The 15,622-nt window shown below is 52.2% G+C and overlaps 1 protein-coding gene across 1 annotated transcript in view; it reads left to right on the forward strand.

Annotated features, from left to right (window-relative positions):
* Positions 1–8,480: 8,480 nt before the first annotated feature.
* Positions 8,481–15,622, forward strand: part of NRG2 (neuregulin 2) — a 109,113-nt gene continuing 101,971 nt past the window's right edge. The window contains exon 1 of the mRNA XM_038771163.1: positions 8,481–8,917. Within this exon, the coding sequence (XP_038627091.1) occupies positions 8,497–8,917 (421 nt within the window). The 5' untranslated portion in view covers positions 8,481–8,496. The remainder of the gene's footprint in view (positions 8,918–15,622) is intronic.

Below are 15,622 nucleotides of genomic sequence, written 5' to 3' on the forward strand. Positions count from 1 at the left end.
CGTTGTTTATATTTTAACTTGCTGCTCGCAATAAGAACAATAATAATGATGGTATTTGTTAAGCACTTACTGTGTGCCAAGCCCTGTTCTAATCGCTGGGGTAGATACAAAGTAATTAGGTTATCCCACGTGGGGCTCACAGTCTTGATCCCCATTTTACAGATGAGGTAACTGAGGCACAGAGAAGTTAAGTGACTGGCCCAAAGCCATACAGCTGACAAGCGGCAGAGCCGGGATTAGAACCCATAACCTCTGACTCCCAAGCCCGTGCTCTTTCCACTAAGCCACGCTGCTTCTCCACAACTCTGCTCTGCAAGGAACTTCCTCCTCAATTAATGGTATTTATTGAATGCTCACTGTGTGCAGAACGCTTGGGACACTTGGGACACTAAGCGCTTAGTACAGTGCTCTGCACACAGTAAGCACTCAATAAATATGATTGAATGACTGAATGAATGACACTTCAGTCCAACAGAGTCGGTAGACATGTTCCCTGCCCACGAGGAACTTACAGTCTAGAGGGGGAGACAGACATTAACATCAGTGCCAGCGCTTAGAACAGTGCTTGGCACATAGTAAGCGCTTAACAAATGCCATTATTATTAACGTAAATTTATGGATCTGAACCTTAGTGCTGTGGGGATGATGGTAGGGTGAATATCTAAGTGCTTAAAGAGGACAGATCAAGTGCATAAGTGACACAGAAGGGAGCTAATTCTGTAGTTTTGGACTCTCCCAAGCGCTTAGTACAGTGCTCAACATATAGTAAGTTCGTTCTCAATAAATACCATCGATTGGGGAAGGCCTCCTGGAGGAGGTGTGATTTTAGCAAGGTTTTGAAGATGGGGAGAGTGGCGATCCTTCATACATGCAGGGGGAGGGAGTTCCAGGACAGAGGGAAAACTAGGGCAGGGGGCCCATGGTGTAATAGAAGAGATTGAGGTACAGTGAGTAACTTGGAGTTAGAGGATCAAAGTGTGCGGACTCGGTTGTACTTGGAAATCATCGAAGCAAGGTAGGAGGGGGCGAGGTGATTAAGTGCTTTTGAAGCCAATGATGAGGAGTTTCTATTTGATGTGGAGGTGGATGGGCAACCACTGGAAGTTCGTGAAGAGTGGGGAAATGTGTATCGAACATTTTTTTTTATTTAGAAAAATGATCCGGGCATCAGAGTAAAGTAAGAATTGGAGTGGAGAGAGACAGGAGGCAGGGAGTTCAGTGAAGAGGCTGCCTTCAGATTCTTCAGGCCACAATCCTCACCGTTTGCAAACGCTCCTGAAATCTTTTTGATTTGTAAGCACCTTGCAGACAGGGATTGTGTTTTTTTCTTCTCCTCTTGTAGTCTCCCAAGTGCTCATTCCAACGCTTTGCCTTCGGTAGTAGCTCAATAAATACCATCGATTGATTGGATGCATTGTACAGTCACTCTGAAATTCTGAAGGGCAGGGACAGTGATTGTTTAGTTTGCCCTGTTATCAGCCCATTTACTGGAAGAAGCTTAATGGGGGTGCTAGTGGGTGGGGTATAGTAAATAGTGATCCACATTCTCCCTGGCCTGTGGGCAAATCTGTGGGGTGGGCCCTCCCAGATTTACTTAGCAGTGTTGAGGGGAAGAGAAGACAACTCAGGTCCTTTCTTCATTCATCTTAGGGATGCTAAGAGAGACTTGAAATTCTGAATCAGATACTATTTTTATGTATAACGAGCATATTCATATCCCTTCTATAAAGACGGGTGCCCGTGGCTTCCATCAGTTGCGAACCCCATTCTGTCAGAGGGGACCCGCTCTCAGGGAGGAGTCTGAGGGTTTCTTCCACAGCCAGATGCTGGATCTTCTGGGAGCAGGACTGGAAGCGACCCCACCTCAAAAAATAAAAGAACCCCTTTTGAGTCTCGGGATGGTGTCAGCAACTTACCTGGGCATCATCGGGGTGCGTTGGCCAGAACTGAAGGGGTAGAGGGGCGAAGCAGCCCTAGGGGCCTCTCCTGGCATGGGAATGGACCTCGGGGAGACTGACTAGGCAGACCAGACCCCTCGGGTGCAGGGCCGGGATCCCAGCTGGGGGTTTGGGTTAAGTCACCCCGACTGTGCCCCATCGACCCCACACGGAGGGAGCTTCCTGCCCCTTAATCATCCCAGGAAGCAGCTTTTTTTTCCCTTGATACTCGTTAAATGTGTGCTCTGTGCCATGGCCTAGTGGATAGGACAACCAGCCTGGGAATCAGAAGGGCCAGGGTTCTAATCCAGGCCCTGCTACTTGTCTGCTGTGTGATCTTGGGCAAGTTACTTCACTTCTCTGGGCCTCAGTTACCTCATCTATAAAATGGGGATTGAGACTGTGAGCCCCCCGTGGGACAGGGATTGTGTCCAACGAGATTTGCTTGTATCCTCCCCAGCTCTTAGTACAGTGCTTGGCACATAGTAAGCGCTTAACAAATACCAGAATTAGTATTATAATTATTATTACTAATATGTTCCTCTCCCTACTGCTTGAGGATGCTGGAAGGATAAAAACAGTGTGGCTTAGCACAAAAAGAAAATAGGCCTGGGAGCCAGAGAACCGGGGCTCTAATCCCAGCTCTGCCATTTGCCCTCTGTGTGACTTTGGGCAAGTCACTTCACTTCTCTCTGCCCCAGTTTATTCAGCTGTTAAATGGGAATGAAATGCCTGTTCTCCCTCCTACTTAGACTGTGAGCCCCATGTGGGACAGGGATTGTAACTGACCTGGTTCATGTGTACCTACCTCAGCACTTAGAACAATACTTAGCCCATAGTAAGCGCTTAGCCGATACCGTTATTATTACAAAAGTCACTGTGGGCAGGGAATGTATCTGTTTGTCGCTGTATTGTACTCTCCAAAGCGCTTAGTACAGTACTTTCCTCACAGGAAGCGCTCAATAAATGCGATTGAATGAATGAACGAAAGGAGAGAGTTGGTTGAAAAGCTTTTGAATAATTAAAGCTTTGCAAGAACGCAAGCTGTTACTATTATTATCATCATCATCAGGAAAATACATAAAAATAGAGACAGCTGTCCCCATCACTTATCTTTAACTCCAGCCGAGATTCCGTGGCATCTGCAAGTGTCGCGATGCCTCGCAATGGCCCCAGCCCGTTGTCCGTCAATAACAATCAACATCGTCCGTCTGATGGAGCCCGAGAAGGCGGAGGCCCAGACCCTGTCTGGCCTGTTCGATTCACCCAGCTCTTGCCCTCGCTCAGGACGAATTCCACACACGATTCCATCCCCCTCGACTCACGGATCAAATCATCTTTCAGGGTGTTTCCTCCTCCTTATCTGAGGTAAGGAGTCAGTCACTTGTATTTATTAAGCGCTTACCGTGTGCAGAGCACTGTACTGAACGCTTGGGAGAGTAAAATATAACAATAAACAGACACCTTCCCTGCCCACAACGAGCTTTCAGTATAGAGGGGGAGACAGTTTCTTCACGGAAGAGAAGCCGAGGATCATGGGGCAGGCAGTCCCCCGCAGCCCACGGAGTCGTGGGCAAGTCACTTAACTTCTCTGTCCCTGGGTTACCTCATCCGTAAACTGGGATTAAATCCTCCTCCCTCCAATTTAGACTGAGAGCCCCGTGTGGGTTGGGGATTATGTCCAGTTGATTATCTTGTACCTACCTCAGCGCTTGGGGCAGTACCTGGCACATAGTAAGCGCTTCACAGGTACCATTAAATAACCCAAAATCTAAAAACCAAAAAACCAAATGCAGTCTCCGTCCGTGGGACTCGTAGTCTAAGTGGGGAGGGAGAACAAGCATCTAAATCCCACAGTCTTCTAGACTGTGAGCCCGCTGTTGGGTAGGGACTGTCTCTATGTGTTGCCGACTTGTACTTCCCAAGCGCTTAGTACAGTGCTCTGCACACAGTAAGCGCTCAATAAATACGATTGATTGATTTTATAAAAGGGGAAACTGGGGCCCAGAGAAGGAAAGCAGTCCATGGGGAGGAAAGTGGTGGATCTGGACTTAGAACCCAGGCCTCCTGACTCCCAGATTTGCGCAGTTTCCACTAGGCCCCGCGGCTTCTCCTTGATGCCGACAACTTCCGTCCATCTTAAGGAGGAGGGCAGCCAGGGCCGGCCCGTGGAGGACAGCCACGACGGGGAAAACTGGCCTGGATGGACCGGCCGCCTCAAGGAATGTGAAGTTAGGTTCAAGGTTTGGTGAGACCACCAGGATGGACCCGGCTCTGGAGCTGGTCACCCTCTTCTCCTCCCACCGCGCCTGGCACCTTGGGTTCAGGCCTGCTGGCTCCTTTCCGGCACCAAGGGTCCAGGGGCCCAGACCGCGATGGGGGCAAGAAGCTGCTGGTTCAGGGGAAGGGGACCCTGTGGAGTGAGGGCCCCAGTGGGGTGGGAGATTGTGGGGGTAGGGAGCAGCCCCACTGATCTGGCTTGGGGGTCGGGGGGTAGGGAGGCAGCCAAACTGGTCTGGGTAGGAAGTCGGGGGGTAGCGGAACTGGGCTAGCTGGGGGCTTGGGGTGCTGGCTTTAGAGAAGCAGTGCGGCTCAGTGGAAACAGCCCAGGTTTTGGAGTCAGAGGTCATGGGTTCGAATCCCTACTCTGCCAGTTGTCAGCTGTGTGACTTTGGGCGAGTCACTTAACTTCTCTGTGTCTCAGTTCCCTCATCTGTAAAAGGGGGATGAAGACTGTGAGCCCCCCGTGGGACAACCTGATCACCTTGTAACCTCCCCAGCGCTTAGAACAGTGCTTGGCACATAGTAAGCGCTTAACAAATGCCATCATCATAATTATCATTATTTATTCCAATAATAATAAATAGTACTCATTACGGCATTGTTCTGAGCGCTGAGGTGGAAACAAGTAATCAGGCTATCCCTCGTGGGGCTCACGGTCTTCATCCCCGTTTACCAGACGAGGTCACTGAGGGCCAGAGAAGTGAAGTGGCTTGCCCAAGTTCACGCAGCAGGCAAGTGGGGGATTAGAACCCTTGACCTTCTGATTCCCAAGCCCGGGCTGTGGCCACTAAGGCTACCCGGCGTCTCCACACCCGCTGTCCGGCTACCGTCAATCAATCAATCAATCAATCGTATTTATTGAGCGCTTACTGTGGGCAGAGCACTGTACTAAGCGCTTCGGAAGTACAAGTTGGCAACATGTAGAGACAGTCCCTACCCAACAGTGGGCTCACAGTATAAAGGGGACTGTGCGCTTCGGTGGGCGCGTGGGCCGCAAGGAGCTGGGTGGGGGGCCCAGGCATCCCGGAGACCCCGCTCCCCGCGGCCAGATGGCTTCCCCGGCTGGGAGATAATTGTGGGACGCCCCCACCCCTCTGATCCAGACCCCCCCTACGACCCCCACCGACCCCTGAACCCGGGGATTCCCAGCCCCTCCCTGCTTTTGTTCTCATTCATTCATTCCACCGTATTTATTGCGCGCCTACTGTGTGCGGGGCACTGTACTAAGCGCTTGGTAAATACAAATCGGGAACATAGAGAGCCGGTCCCTACCCAACAACGGGCTCACAGTCTAGAGGGGGGAGACAGACGACAAAACAAAACAAGTAGACGGGTGTCAATACCGTCAGAATAAATAGAATTAGGGCTGTATACACATCATTAATAAAATAAACAGAGTAAATATGCACAAATAAAATAGAGTAATAACTATGTACAAGTATATACACTGTACTAAGCGCTTGAGAAGTACCAATCGGCAACAGATAGAGACGGTCCCTACTCCACAATGGGCTCACAGTCTAGAAGGGGGAGACAGACGACAAAACAAAACAAGTAGACAGGTGTCAATACCGTCAGAATAAATGGAATTAGGGCTGTATACACATCATTAATAAAATAAACAGAGTAAATATGTACAAATAAAATAGAGTAATAACTATGTACACGTATATACACTGTACTAAGCGCTTGAGAAATACCAATCGGCAACAGATAGAGACGGTCCCTACTCCACAATGGGCTCACAGTCTAGAAGGGGGAGACAAGACCATAAAACAAGTAGACAGGTGACAATACCGTCGGAATAAATAGAATTATAGCGATATACACAGTATTAATAAAATAAATAGTGTAAATACATACAAATAAAATAGAGTAAGAGATATGCACAAGCATATACACTGTAGTAGGCTCTTGGGAAATACAAATGGGCAACAACAGATAGAGCCGGTCCCTCCCCGACAACGGGCTCCCAGTCTAGAAGGGGGAGACAAACAACAAAACAAAACATGTAGACAGGTTTCAAAATCGTCAGAATAAATAATTTTAGCGATATACACATCCTTAATAAAATAAGTAGAGTAAATACGTACAAATAAAATAGAGTAATAGATATGTACAAGCATATACGCTGTAGTAGGCGCTGAGGAAGTACAAGTGGGCAACAGATAGAGACGGTCCCTCCCCCACAACGGGCTCCCAGTCTAGAAGGGGGAAACAGACAACAAAACAAGTGGATAGGTCTCAATATCATCAGAATAAATAGAATTATAGCGATATACACATCCTTAATAAAATAAATAGAGTAAATACGTCCAAATAAAATAGAGTAAGAGACATGTACACTGTCGTAGGCGCTTGGGAAGTGCAAATGGGCAACAGATAGAGACAGTTCCCTCCCCCACAACGGGCTCCCAGTCTAGAAGGGGGAGGCAGACAACAAAACAAGTCGACAGGTGTCAACCCCGTCAGAATAAATAGAATTATGGCTCTACACACATCATTAATAAAATAGAGTAAATACGTGCAAATAGAGTAAGAGGTACGTACACTGTAATAAGCCCTTAGGAAGTACAGATGGGCAACAGATAATAATAATAATAATAACAATAATGATGACATTTGTTAAGCGCTTACTGTGTGCAAAGCACTCTTCTAAGCGCTGAGCAGACGGTCCCTGCCCCACAACGGGCTCCCAGTCTAGAAGGGGGAGGCAGACAACAAAACAAGTCGACAGGTGTCAACCCCGTCCGAATAAATAGAATTATGGCTCTACACACATCATTAATAAATAGAGTAAATACGTACAAATAAAGAGATATGTACAGTATAATGGGCCCTTGGGAAGTACAGATGGACAACAGATAGAGACGGTCCTTCCCCCACAACGGGCTCCCAGTCTAGAAGGGGGAGGCAGACAACAGAACAAGTCGACAGGTGTCAACTCCGTCAGAACAAATAGAGTTATGGCTCTACACACCTCATTAATAGAGTAAATACGTACAAATAAATAAAGAGATATGTACAGTATAATGGCCCTTGGGAAGTACAGATGGACAACAGATAGAGACGGTTCCCTCCCCCACAACGGGCTCCCAGTCTAGAAGGGGGAGGCAGACAACAAAACAAGTCGACAGGTGTCAACCCCGTCCGAATAAATAGAATTATGGCTCTACACACATCATTAATAGAGTAAATACGTACAAATAAAGAGATATGTACAGTATAATGGGCCCTTGGGAAGTACAGATGGACAACAGATAGAGGCGGTCCCTCCCCCACAACGGGCTCCCAGTCCCTTTTAGACTGTGAGCCCACTGTTGGGTAGGGACCGTCTCTCTATGTTGCCAACTTGTACTTCCCAAGCGCTTAGTACAGTGCTCTGCGCACAGCAAGCGCTCAATCAATACGATCGATTGATTGATAGAAGGGGGAGGCAGACAACAAAACAAGTCGACAGGTGTCAACCCCGTCCGAACAAACAGAGTTACGGCTCTCCACACATCCTTAATAAAATAAATGGAGTAAATGCGTGCGAATAGAGTAAGAGGCATGTACACCGTAGTAGGCGCTTGTTGCCAACTTGGACTTCCCAAGCGCTTAGTACAGTGCTCCGCACACGGTAGGCGCTCCCTAAATACGAGGGGATGGATGGAGGCGGAGCGACCGCCTTGTTGAGCCCACTGTTGGGTAGGGACTGTCTCTCTATGTTGCCACCTTGGACTTCCCAAGCGCTTAGTACAGTGCTCTGCACACAGTGAGCGCTCAATAAATACCATCGATGATGGTGAGCCCGTTGCGGCTGTACTCTCCCAGGGTATAGCGCAGGGATGGGCGAGGGGATCCCCCCCCAGCGGGAGGGGTGGAGTGGGTGAATGGCAAATGAGTGATTTTTTGGGGGGGGGGGTGTCTCCCATCCCCGGGGGGGGCGGGGTGGAGTCTCCCCCAGCCCCGCCCCGCCCCCCAGGACCGGCCGGGCCCGGGTCGGGGTTACGCCGCTTCCGGTTTCCCGGGCCCGGTTGGGGGGGCCGAGAGGAGCCCCCCAAATGGCCCGCACGGCTGCGGCAGCGAGCCGCCCTGCGCCCACACCGACGACGCCGGGGGAGGCGGAGGAGGAGGAGGAGGAGGAGGAGGAGGAGGAGGAGGAAGCGGCGGGCCGCCGCAGCGGCGGATGCAACGCGTGCAGCAGCGGCAGCGGCAGCGGCGGTTGCAGTGGCAGCAGCGGCGGCTGCAGCAACGACAGCAGGTCCCCGCAGGCGCAGCCCCGACCGGCGGCATGAGGCGCGCCCCGACCCCCGGCCTCTCCGTGCTGCTCATCGGGGTGTCGCTGGCCTGCTACTCGCCCGGCCTCCGCTCGGTGCAGGACCAGGCGTACCGGGCCCCCGTGGTGGTGGAGGGCCGGGTGCAGGGCCTGGCCCCGCCGGCCGGGCCCAACGCCACCCGGGACCCCGCGCCCGCCAACGGCCGGCTGGCCCTGGTCAAGGTGCTGGACAAGTGGGCGCTCCGGAGCGGCGGCCTGCAGCGGGAGCAGCTCATCAGCGTCGGCTCCTGCGCCCCGGTGCAGAGGAACCAGCGCTACATCTTCTTCCTGGAGCCCACCGAACGGCCCCTCGTCTTCAAGACGGCCTTCGCCCCGCTCGACACCAACGCCAAGAACCTCAAGAAGGAGGTGGGCCGCATCCTCTGCGCCGACTGCGGTGAGTGACGGCGGCGGGGAGGAGGGGGTGGGGCCTCGCCCGGACCGTCCCTGACCCCGGCCGTGCCCCCTGCCCCGAAACCGGCCGGGCAGGGAGCCTCCCCCCCTCCCCTGGCCCGCCTGGCCCGGTCCGGCCCCTTCAGGGCCCCGCCGCCTTTAGCCGGGATGATGGGGGTGATGAAGATGATGGGGAGGAAATAGCGTGGCAACTTACTCCGGCGGACCCCCGGCAGTTGGCCCCGACCCCTCGTCGGGGCCGGATCCGCAGGCCTCGAGGCAGGGGCCCGGCCCCTCGGGCCGCCCCCATCCCCATTCCCATCCTCATCCCTCTCCAAGTGGGCTGGAACAGGTAGGGACAGCTGCCCCCTGCCCCTCCGAGGGGCCGGGGGCAGAAAGCGGCACCAGCCGGGACCCCCGGCTGGAGGACAGTGGTGGCCCTGAAACCAAGCCTCCCCAGGGGCCTGCTCTTCACCTCGCCCTTTCCCCCTCTCCTCCTTCCCCTGTCCCTCCCTATCTTCCTCCTCCTCCCTCTTGTGCCGGCCCACAGGAGCCTCGGGCCTGCGATGGAGCGGGTGGCCCGTTGCCCCCAGCTCCGGCCCCAGACAGCAGCAGGGGGGAGGTGGCTACCCAGCAGCCGCCCCGAAAGTTTTGTCTGGCCCCTGCGACTCCCCTGACGCTTCCCTCCTCGCCATCGTGATTCGCCCTCCGTGGGGGCATCTCAACCCGCAGCCCCTTATTGCCCTCAAAGTCCGCCTCAACGGCTGCTTGGGGGAGAATCGGTCTTGGGGTCCAGGGGACCCTGAGGACAAGGGACGGAGCATCGCCGGGCCCGACGGGGTGGGAGGACTGGCGATGCTCGGCTTTGCTGGACTTCGAGGGGAAACCGAGGCCTCCTTTAAGGGTGAGAGGGTGGTCGGCAGCAGAACTGGGTGGTGGGGACGAATGCTTGACTGAGCGAGGCCCAAGGGCCGGATGCACGGGCTTTCCCTCTCTTCAGCAGTTTGATGACTGTCCCGGGCCCCTTCTCCAGCCAACAGCTCTCTCTCCTCCTTGCCTCCTCTTCTTCCTTCTTCTCCTCCTCCTCCTCTTCCCCTCCTCTTCTCCTCCTCCCAAACCCCTGGACCCGCCAAACCCCTGGACCCGCCACTCTGCCCGCATCCGGTCGGGAACCCTGTGCCCGTCTCACTGGAAAGCCAGGAAGCCCTTTTTCGTTGTTGTTGTTGGGGGTTTTTTTGGTTTTGTTTTGCTTTGTTTGCGGGCCGAGGGGTTCAGAAACAGGCTGCTCTTCGTGGGGAGCTTTTCTTATATGCTTTAAAGCAGCATGCGCCGCTTAGCTATCAGAAAGATAAATTTAGAACTGCAATTACCGCGAGAGAGGAGGCCCTCCCACATCCCAAACTGCCAGGGAGGAGGAAACGAGGATGGAAACAAACTGTCCTCAGGTGCAGAGCTCCCTCCCGGGGTACGACTGTCGGTGTTTGGAGGGGGATGGCGGAGCTCCCGGCCGAGGTCCCGAAGCCGGACACAAAGCCCCGGGGTTAGGACCAGGAGTCCGGCCATCCGGAGGATGGAGGGTGAGCTTATGTCAGCCAAGGGGGAAAGAGAAAGCTGGGGCAGACCAGAAATCACCCCAAACCACAACACCCTCCGTGCGTGTGGCAGGAAGCGGCCAACAATCTCACTTTCTCTTTTCTCTCCTGGGCCTAGCAGGCTGCCGAGGTGTTTTCCGGTTGGAGCGCATTGGCTGGTGGCAAATTTGGAAACAGCCGGGACGGTCGATCACGCCGTGAATCTGGAGCCCGGTTGCCACGGGGTCGTATCAGAGGGGCGGAGCCTGGGACAACGGGGATCGATCGATCAGTCGATCGATCGATAGTGTTTATTGAGCGTTTACCTCGTGCAGAGCACTGGACCAAGCCCTCGAGAGACTACGGTACAGCCGAGTTGGCCGACACGGTCCCTGCCCACAGGGAGCGGTCTTCAGGGTGAGGGTCTCGAGCCTTCTCAAGGCCAAGTGGCAACCTCGCTTTGGGGACACCCCCCCGTCCAAATCCCAGTGGACTTTCCGCTGGACAGCTTAGAAGCAACGTCAAAATGGGGTGCGGAGCTGGTTTACACCGTCCGGAAGGAAGGTGATTTTAATCAGTCAGTCAATCAATGGTATTTATTGACCGCTCACTGTGTGCCAAACGCTTGGGAAAGCTAGGGAAGCCGCGTGACCTAGCGAAAAGAGCCCGAGCCTGGGAGACAGTGGATCTGGGTTCTAATCCTGGCTCCACCACATACCCGCCGTGTGACCTTGGTTAAGCCATTTCACTTCTCTGAGGCTCAGTTCCCTCATCTTCAGATTGGGGATTCAATCTTTGTTCTCCCTCCTACCTAGACTGTGAGCCCCCTGTGGGACCTGTTTATCTCGTATCCTCCCCAGTGCTAAGTACAGTGCTTGGCACATAGTAATCACCTATTATTATTATTATTACTGTTGTAGTTATGATATGCGGTAATCTGTTGGGACAGGTATCTTGGGAACGTGTCTTCCAACTCATATTGTACTCTCCCAAGTGCTTAGCACAGTGCTCTGCCCACAGTAAACACTCAATAAATTTGATGGAGTATCTTGTACTTACTCCAGTGCTTACATCAGTGCTTGTAGTTCTGTGAAGGCAGAGAGCTAATATGGTCCATTCTTTCGTACCCTGTTGTACTCTCCCAAGCGCCTAGTACAGTGCTTGCACTCAGTAGGTGCTTGGAAAATATTCTTGATTGAGTGCACATAGGAAGTGCTTCATAAAGAATCATCATCATCATTTTCTCCCAAGCGCTTAGTCCATTGCTCTGCACACATTGCACTTGCTCAATAAATTCCCATCGATTGATTGATTTATGGGTTTATAAGTATCCATCGTTCGGAATGCTTGCTCTGGACCCCTGGGTGATGAAACCTCAAGGGAAATGCCTCAGATTTCCTCGAAGGAAATTTGAGTGACCTCTTATCCCATCTTCTGGTGGAGCAGGGGAGGGGCTGGCGATCGGGGAAGGGGTAGGGGATGGGGGAGTCCACCCGGGATAAGCCATTCGGTGGCCAGTGCTAGGAAAATACCTCGTTCTGAAAGTGATCCTCACGGGCTTCGGCGCGGTGGTTCTTGTTTTGAGCAGTTCTCCGTTCCTTTTTGGCCATGTTAGCAGTTTTCATGCTTCAAAACCTTCATTTCCACCTTGGGGATCCCCCCCCCCGCCCTTCACAGCGGCCCAACTTCAAACCCAGCTTGGCATTAGGGTTCGGCATGTAGATCATCTTTTTTTGCAAAGGGAAAACAGGAGGATTTGGAGGCTGGGCCTCCCTTTCATAGCCGAATTACCATGCCCGATTATTTTGCCTCTGCCCCGGGGCTGAGTTCAGTGCTTGGCGCAGAGCGAGCGCTTAACAAATACCCCCATTATTGTTATTATTCCTTATCCATCAGCTTAGGCCTGGCGGGGCCCGTGCCTTCTTCTGACAAAACGCAATCCCGCTCTCCTCAGGCTCCCAGGGGGGTGTCCCCAGCTGGACCATGGCAGGAGTCTACTATAGTCACAGGCACAGCCAGGAGCTGGGGTCTAATGGGAAATTCCAACCCACGCACCTGACCGATTCCCACCAGTACGGCCGCGCTCTCTCTCCATGACGGGGGCTGGGGACGGATCTCTTTCTTTCTTGCCTCTTCCCCGGGGCTCCTCTGGACCAGCTCCCTCCTTCTCTCCTGCTGTACCCCCCACCCCCTGACTCCTTTCTCTCCAGGTCCCTTCCTTGCCAGCCCCCTCCCCGTAAGGGAAAGGTCGGCTCGCCGGCCTAGAAACCTCCTGAAGAAAGTGGAGTTGACCAGGGTGGTTCCGGGGCCCACCCCAGCAGAACAGGGGAGCGGTGGATAAGTAAGAGAGTGAAAAACCACAGTATTCTCACCTCGCCTCACAGTGACCCAAGCCAGCCTCCTGGAGTTGGTGATTGCCTGCCCTTTTATCTGTCGCAGTGGGGATCTCCTCTCCAATGAGGGGGGTCTCTTATCAGTTGGAATATTGTCTTCTTTTTTTTTTAAAAAGTGGTATTTGTTAAGCACTTACTATGTGCCAGGCACTGTATTAAGCGCTGGGGTTAATCAACGTGGACACAGTCCTCTTCCCCCATGGGGCTCACTGTCTTAATCCCCATTTTATAGATGAGGCCACTGAGGCCCAGAGAAGCGAAGCAACTCAACTGAGGCCTCAGAGAGTACAAGTGGCAGAGCCGGGATCAGAACCCGGGTCCGTCCGGTTCCCAGGCCTGTGCTTTATCCACTAGGCCACACCGCTTCTCGAGTATCTCTGCGGGGGTTCCTCTGGTCCTTCCACGTGCCCATTAGGGTTGACGAGATCTGAGGGGCCCAAAGGACAAAGTTCCGATTAAAGAGCAGAACGTCCCTCTCTCTCAGAATCGGAAATTTAAAGTGCCCCCTGAAGGGGCAACAACCGTCGTCGACACAGAACTTGGTCAACATCCCTTGGTTTGAATCCAAAGCGAACGCTTTTCTGGCCGGAGAAAGGTGTTGGATTAATCACACCTCAACTCGGTGGGGAAGCTGCTGTTTTTCCAAAGCGCTTTCATTTTATTTAATCTCATTTTTGTCTTCACAACCTTCCCATGAGAGTCCAAGTATTATTATTTCTGTTTTACAGATGAGGAAACTGAGCGCCAAGAGGTTAAGTGACTGACCCATGGCCTCACAGCTGGCAAATGGAAGAGCTGGGATTAGCCCTCCCCTACCTGAGGCTCTTTCCACTAGACCACTCTCCCTCCCTCCCGGGGCTAGCAGCCGGGGTGACTGCGGACTACCTTTCTGACAAGAGCAGAGAAGCCTAGTGGAAAGAGCCTGCGGCTGGGAATCAGGAGGTGTGGGTTCTAGTTTCAATCGGTGGTATTTTCCTAGTGCTTGCTATGTGAGGAGAACTGTGCTAAGTGCTTGGTGCCCACAACAAGTTTACGATCTAGAGGGGGGATGGACAGTATAATAAAAGTATGGATACGTGCATAAATGCTGTGAGTCCAGTTGCTATACCGGAAACTCATTGTGGGAACATAGTCATTCATTTATTCATTCAGTTGTATTTATTAAGCTCTTACTGTGTGCAGAGCACTGTACTAAGTCCTTGGGAAGTACAAGTTGGCAACATATAGAGACGGTCCCTACCCAACAACGGGCTCACAATCTAGAAGATATAATAATAATAATGATGGTATTTATTAAGCGCTTACTATGTGCAAAGCACTGTTCTAAGCACTGGGGAGGTTACAAGGTGATTCATTCATTCATTCAATCGTATTTATTGAGCGCTTACTGTGTGCAGAGCACTGTACTAAGCGCTTGGGAAGTACAAGTTGACAACATATAGAGACGGTCCCTACCCAACAGCGGGCTCACAGTGTAGAAGGGGGAGACAGAGAACAAAACCAAACATATTAACAAAATAAAATAAATATGTACAAATAAAATAAATAGAGTAATAAATACGTACAAATATATATACATATATACAGGTGCTGTGGGGAGGGGAAGGAGGTAAGGGGGGGGATTCATTCAATCGTATTTATTGAGCGCTTACTGTGTGTAGAGCACTGTACTAAGAGCTTGGGGGGGCTCAAAGTTTTAATGTCCATTTTACAGATGAGGGAACTGAGGCCCAAAGAAGTTAAGTGACTTGCCCAGAGTCACACAGCTGACAATTGGCGGAGCAGGGGTTTGAACCCATGACCTCTGACTCCCAAGCCCGTGCTATTTCCACTGAGCCACGCTGCTTCTCTTTTGGTAGATATAATAATAATAATAATAATAATAATGTTGGCATTTGTTAAGCGCTTACTATATGCAAAGCACTGTTTGAAGCGTTGGGGGGGGGATACAAAGTGAACAGGTTGTCCCACATGGGGCTCACAGTCTTAATCCCCATTTTACAGATGAGGTAACTGAGGCTCAGAGAAGTTAAGTGACTTGCCCAAGGTCACACAGCAGACATGTGGCGAATCCGGGATTCGAACCCATGACCTCTGACTCCAAAGCCTGTGCTCTTTCCACTGAGCCACGCTGCTTCTCTACTGGATATCTCTACTCTTCTGGATATCTACCAACCCTGTTCTCTTGTATGCTCCCAAGCGCATAGTGCAGGGCTCTGCACACAGAAAGTGCTCAATACATGTGACTGATTAATTGAGTGAGGGTGGCGTGAATATCAAGTGCTTAAAGTGGAGAGAGTGAGGGTGTAGGGGATGCAGAGGGGAGGGCAGATTCATTCATTCATTCAGTTGTATTTATTGAGCGCTTACTGTATTAAGTGCTTGGGAGAGTACAGTGTAACAACCAACAGGCACATTCCCTGCCCACAGCGAAAGGATGTGGGGCTTAGTCAGGGAAGGCCTCTTGGAGGAGATGGGATTTTAAGAGGGTTTCAAAGGTGGGGAGAGGAGTGGTCTGTCGTGCTCTGCCCCTGTCCTTCTGGGAGACCTTGCCTGCTCCGTGCTCCTAGCCGGCCAGCTGGAGGTTCCGGCTGGGAAGCACGGAAAGATGCGGGAAGCCCAGCGGGAAGCTGGGTGGTCCCAGGGTGGTGTCTACTTGGGGCTCATTGAGAAGGACGAGCAGCAGGCACAGCGGGGAAGGTCAGAGCGGGGCCTCCCTGGATTCGGCATCAGGCCGGACCGGAT

The sequence above is a fragment of the Tachyglossus aculeatus genome, chromosome X2 (assembly GCF_015852505.1).
Source record: "Tachyglossus aculeatus isolate mTacAcu1 chromosome X2, mTacAcu1.pri, whole genome shotgun sequence".
Classification (NCBI taxonomy): Eukaryota; Metazoa; Chordata; class Mammalia; order Monotremata; family Tachyglossidae; genus Tachyglossus; species Tachyglossus aculeatus.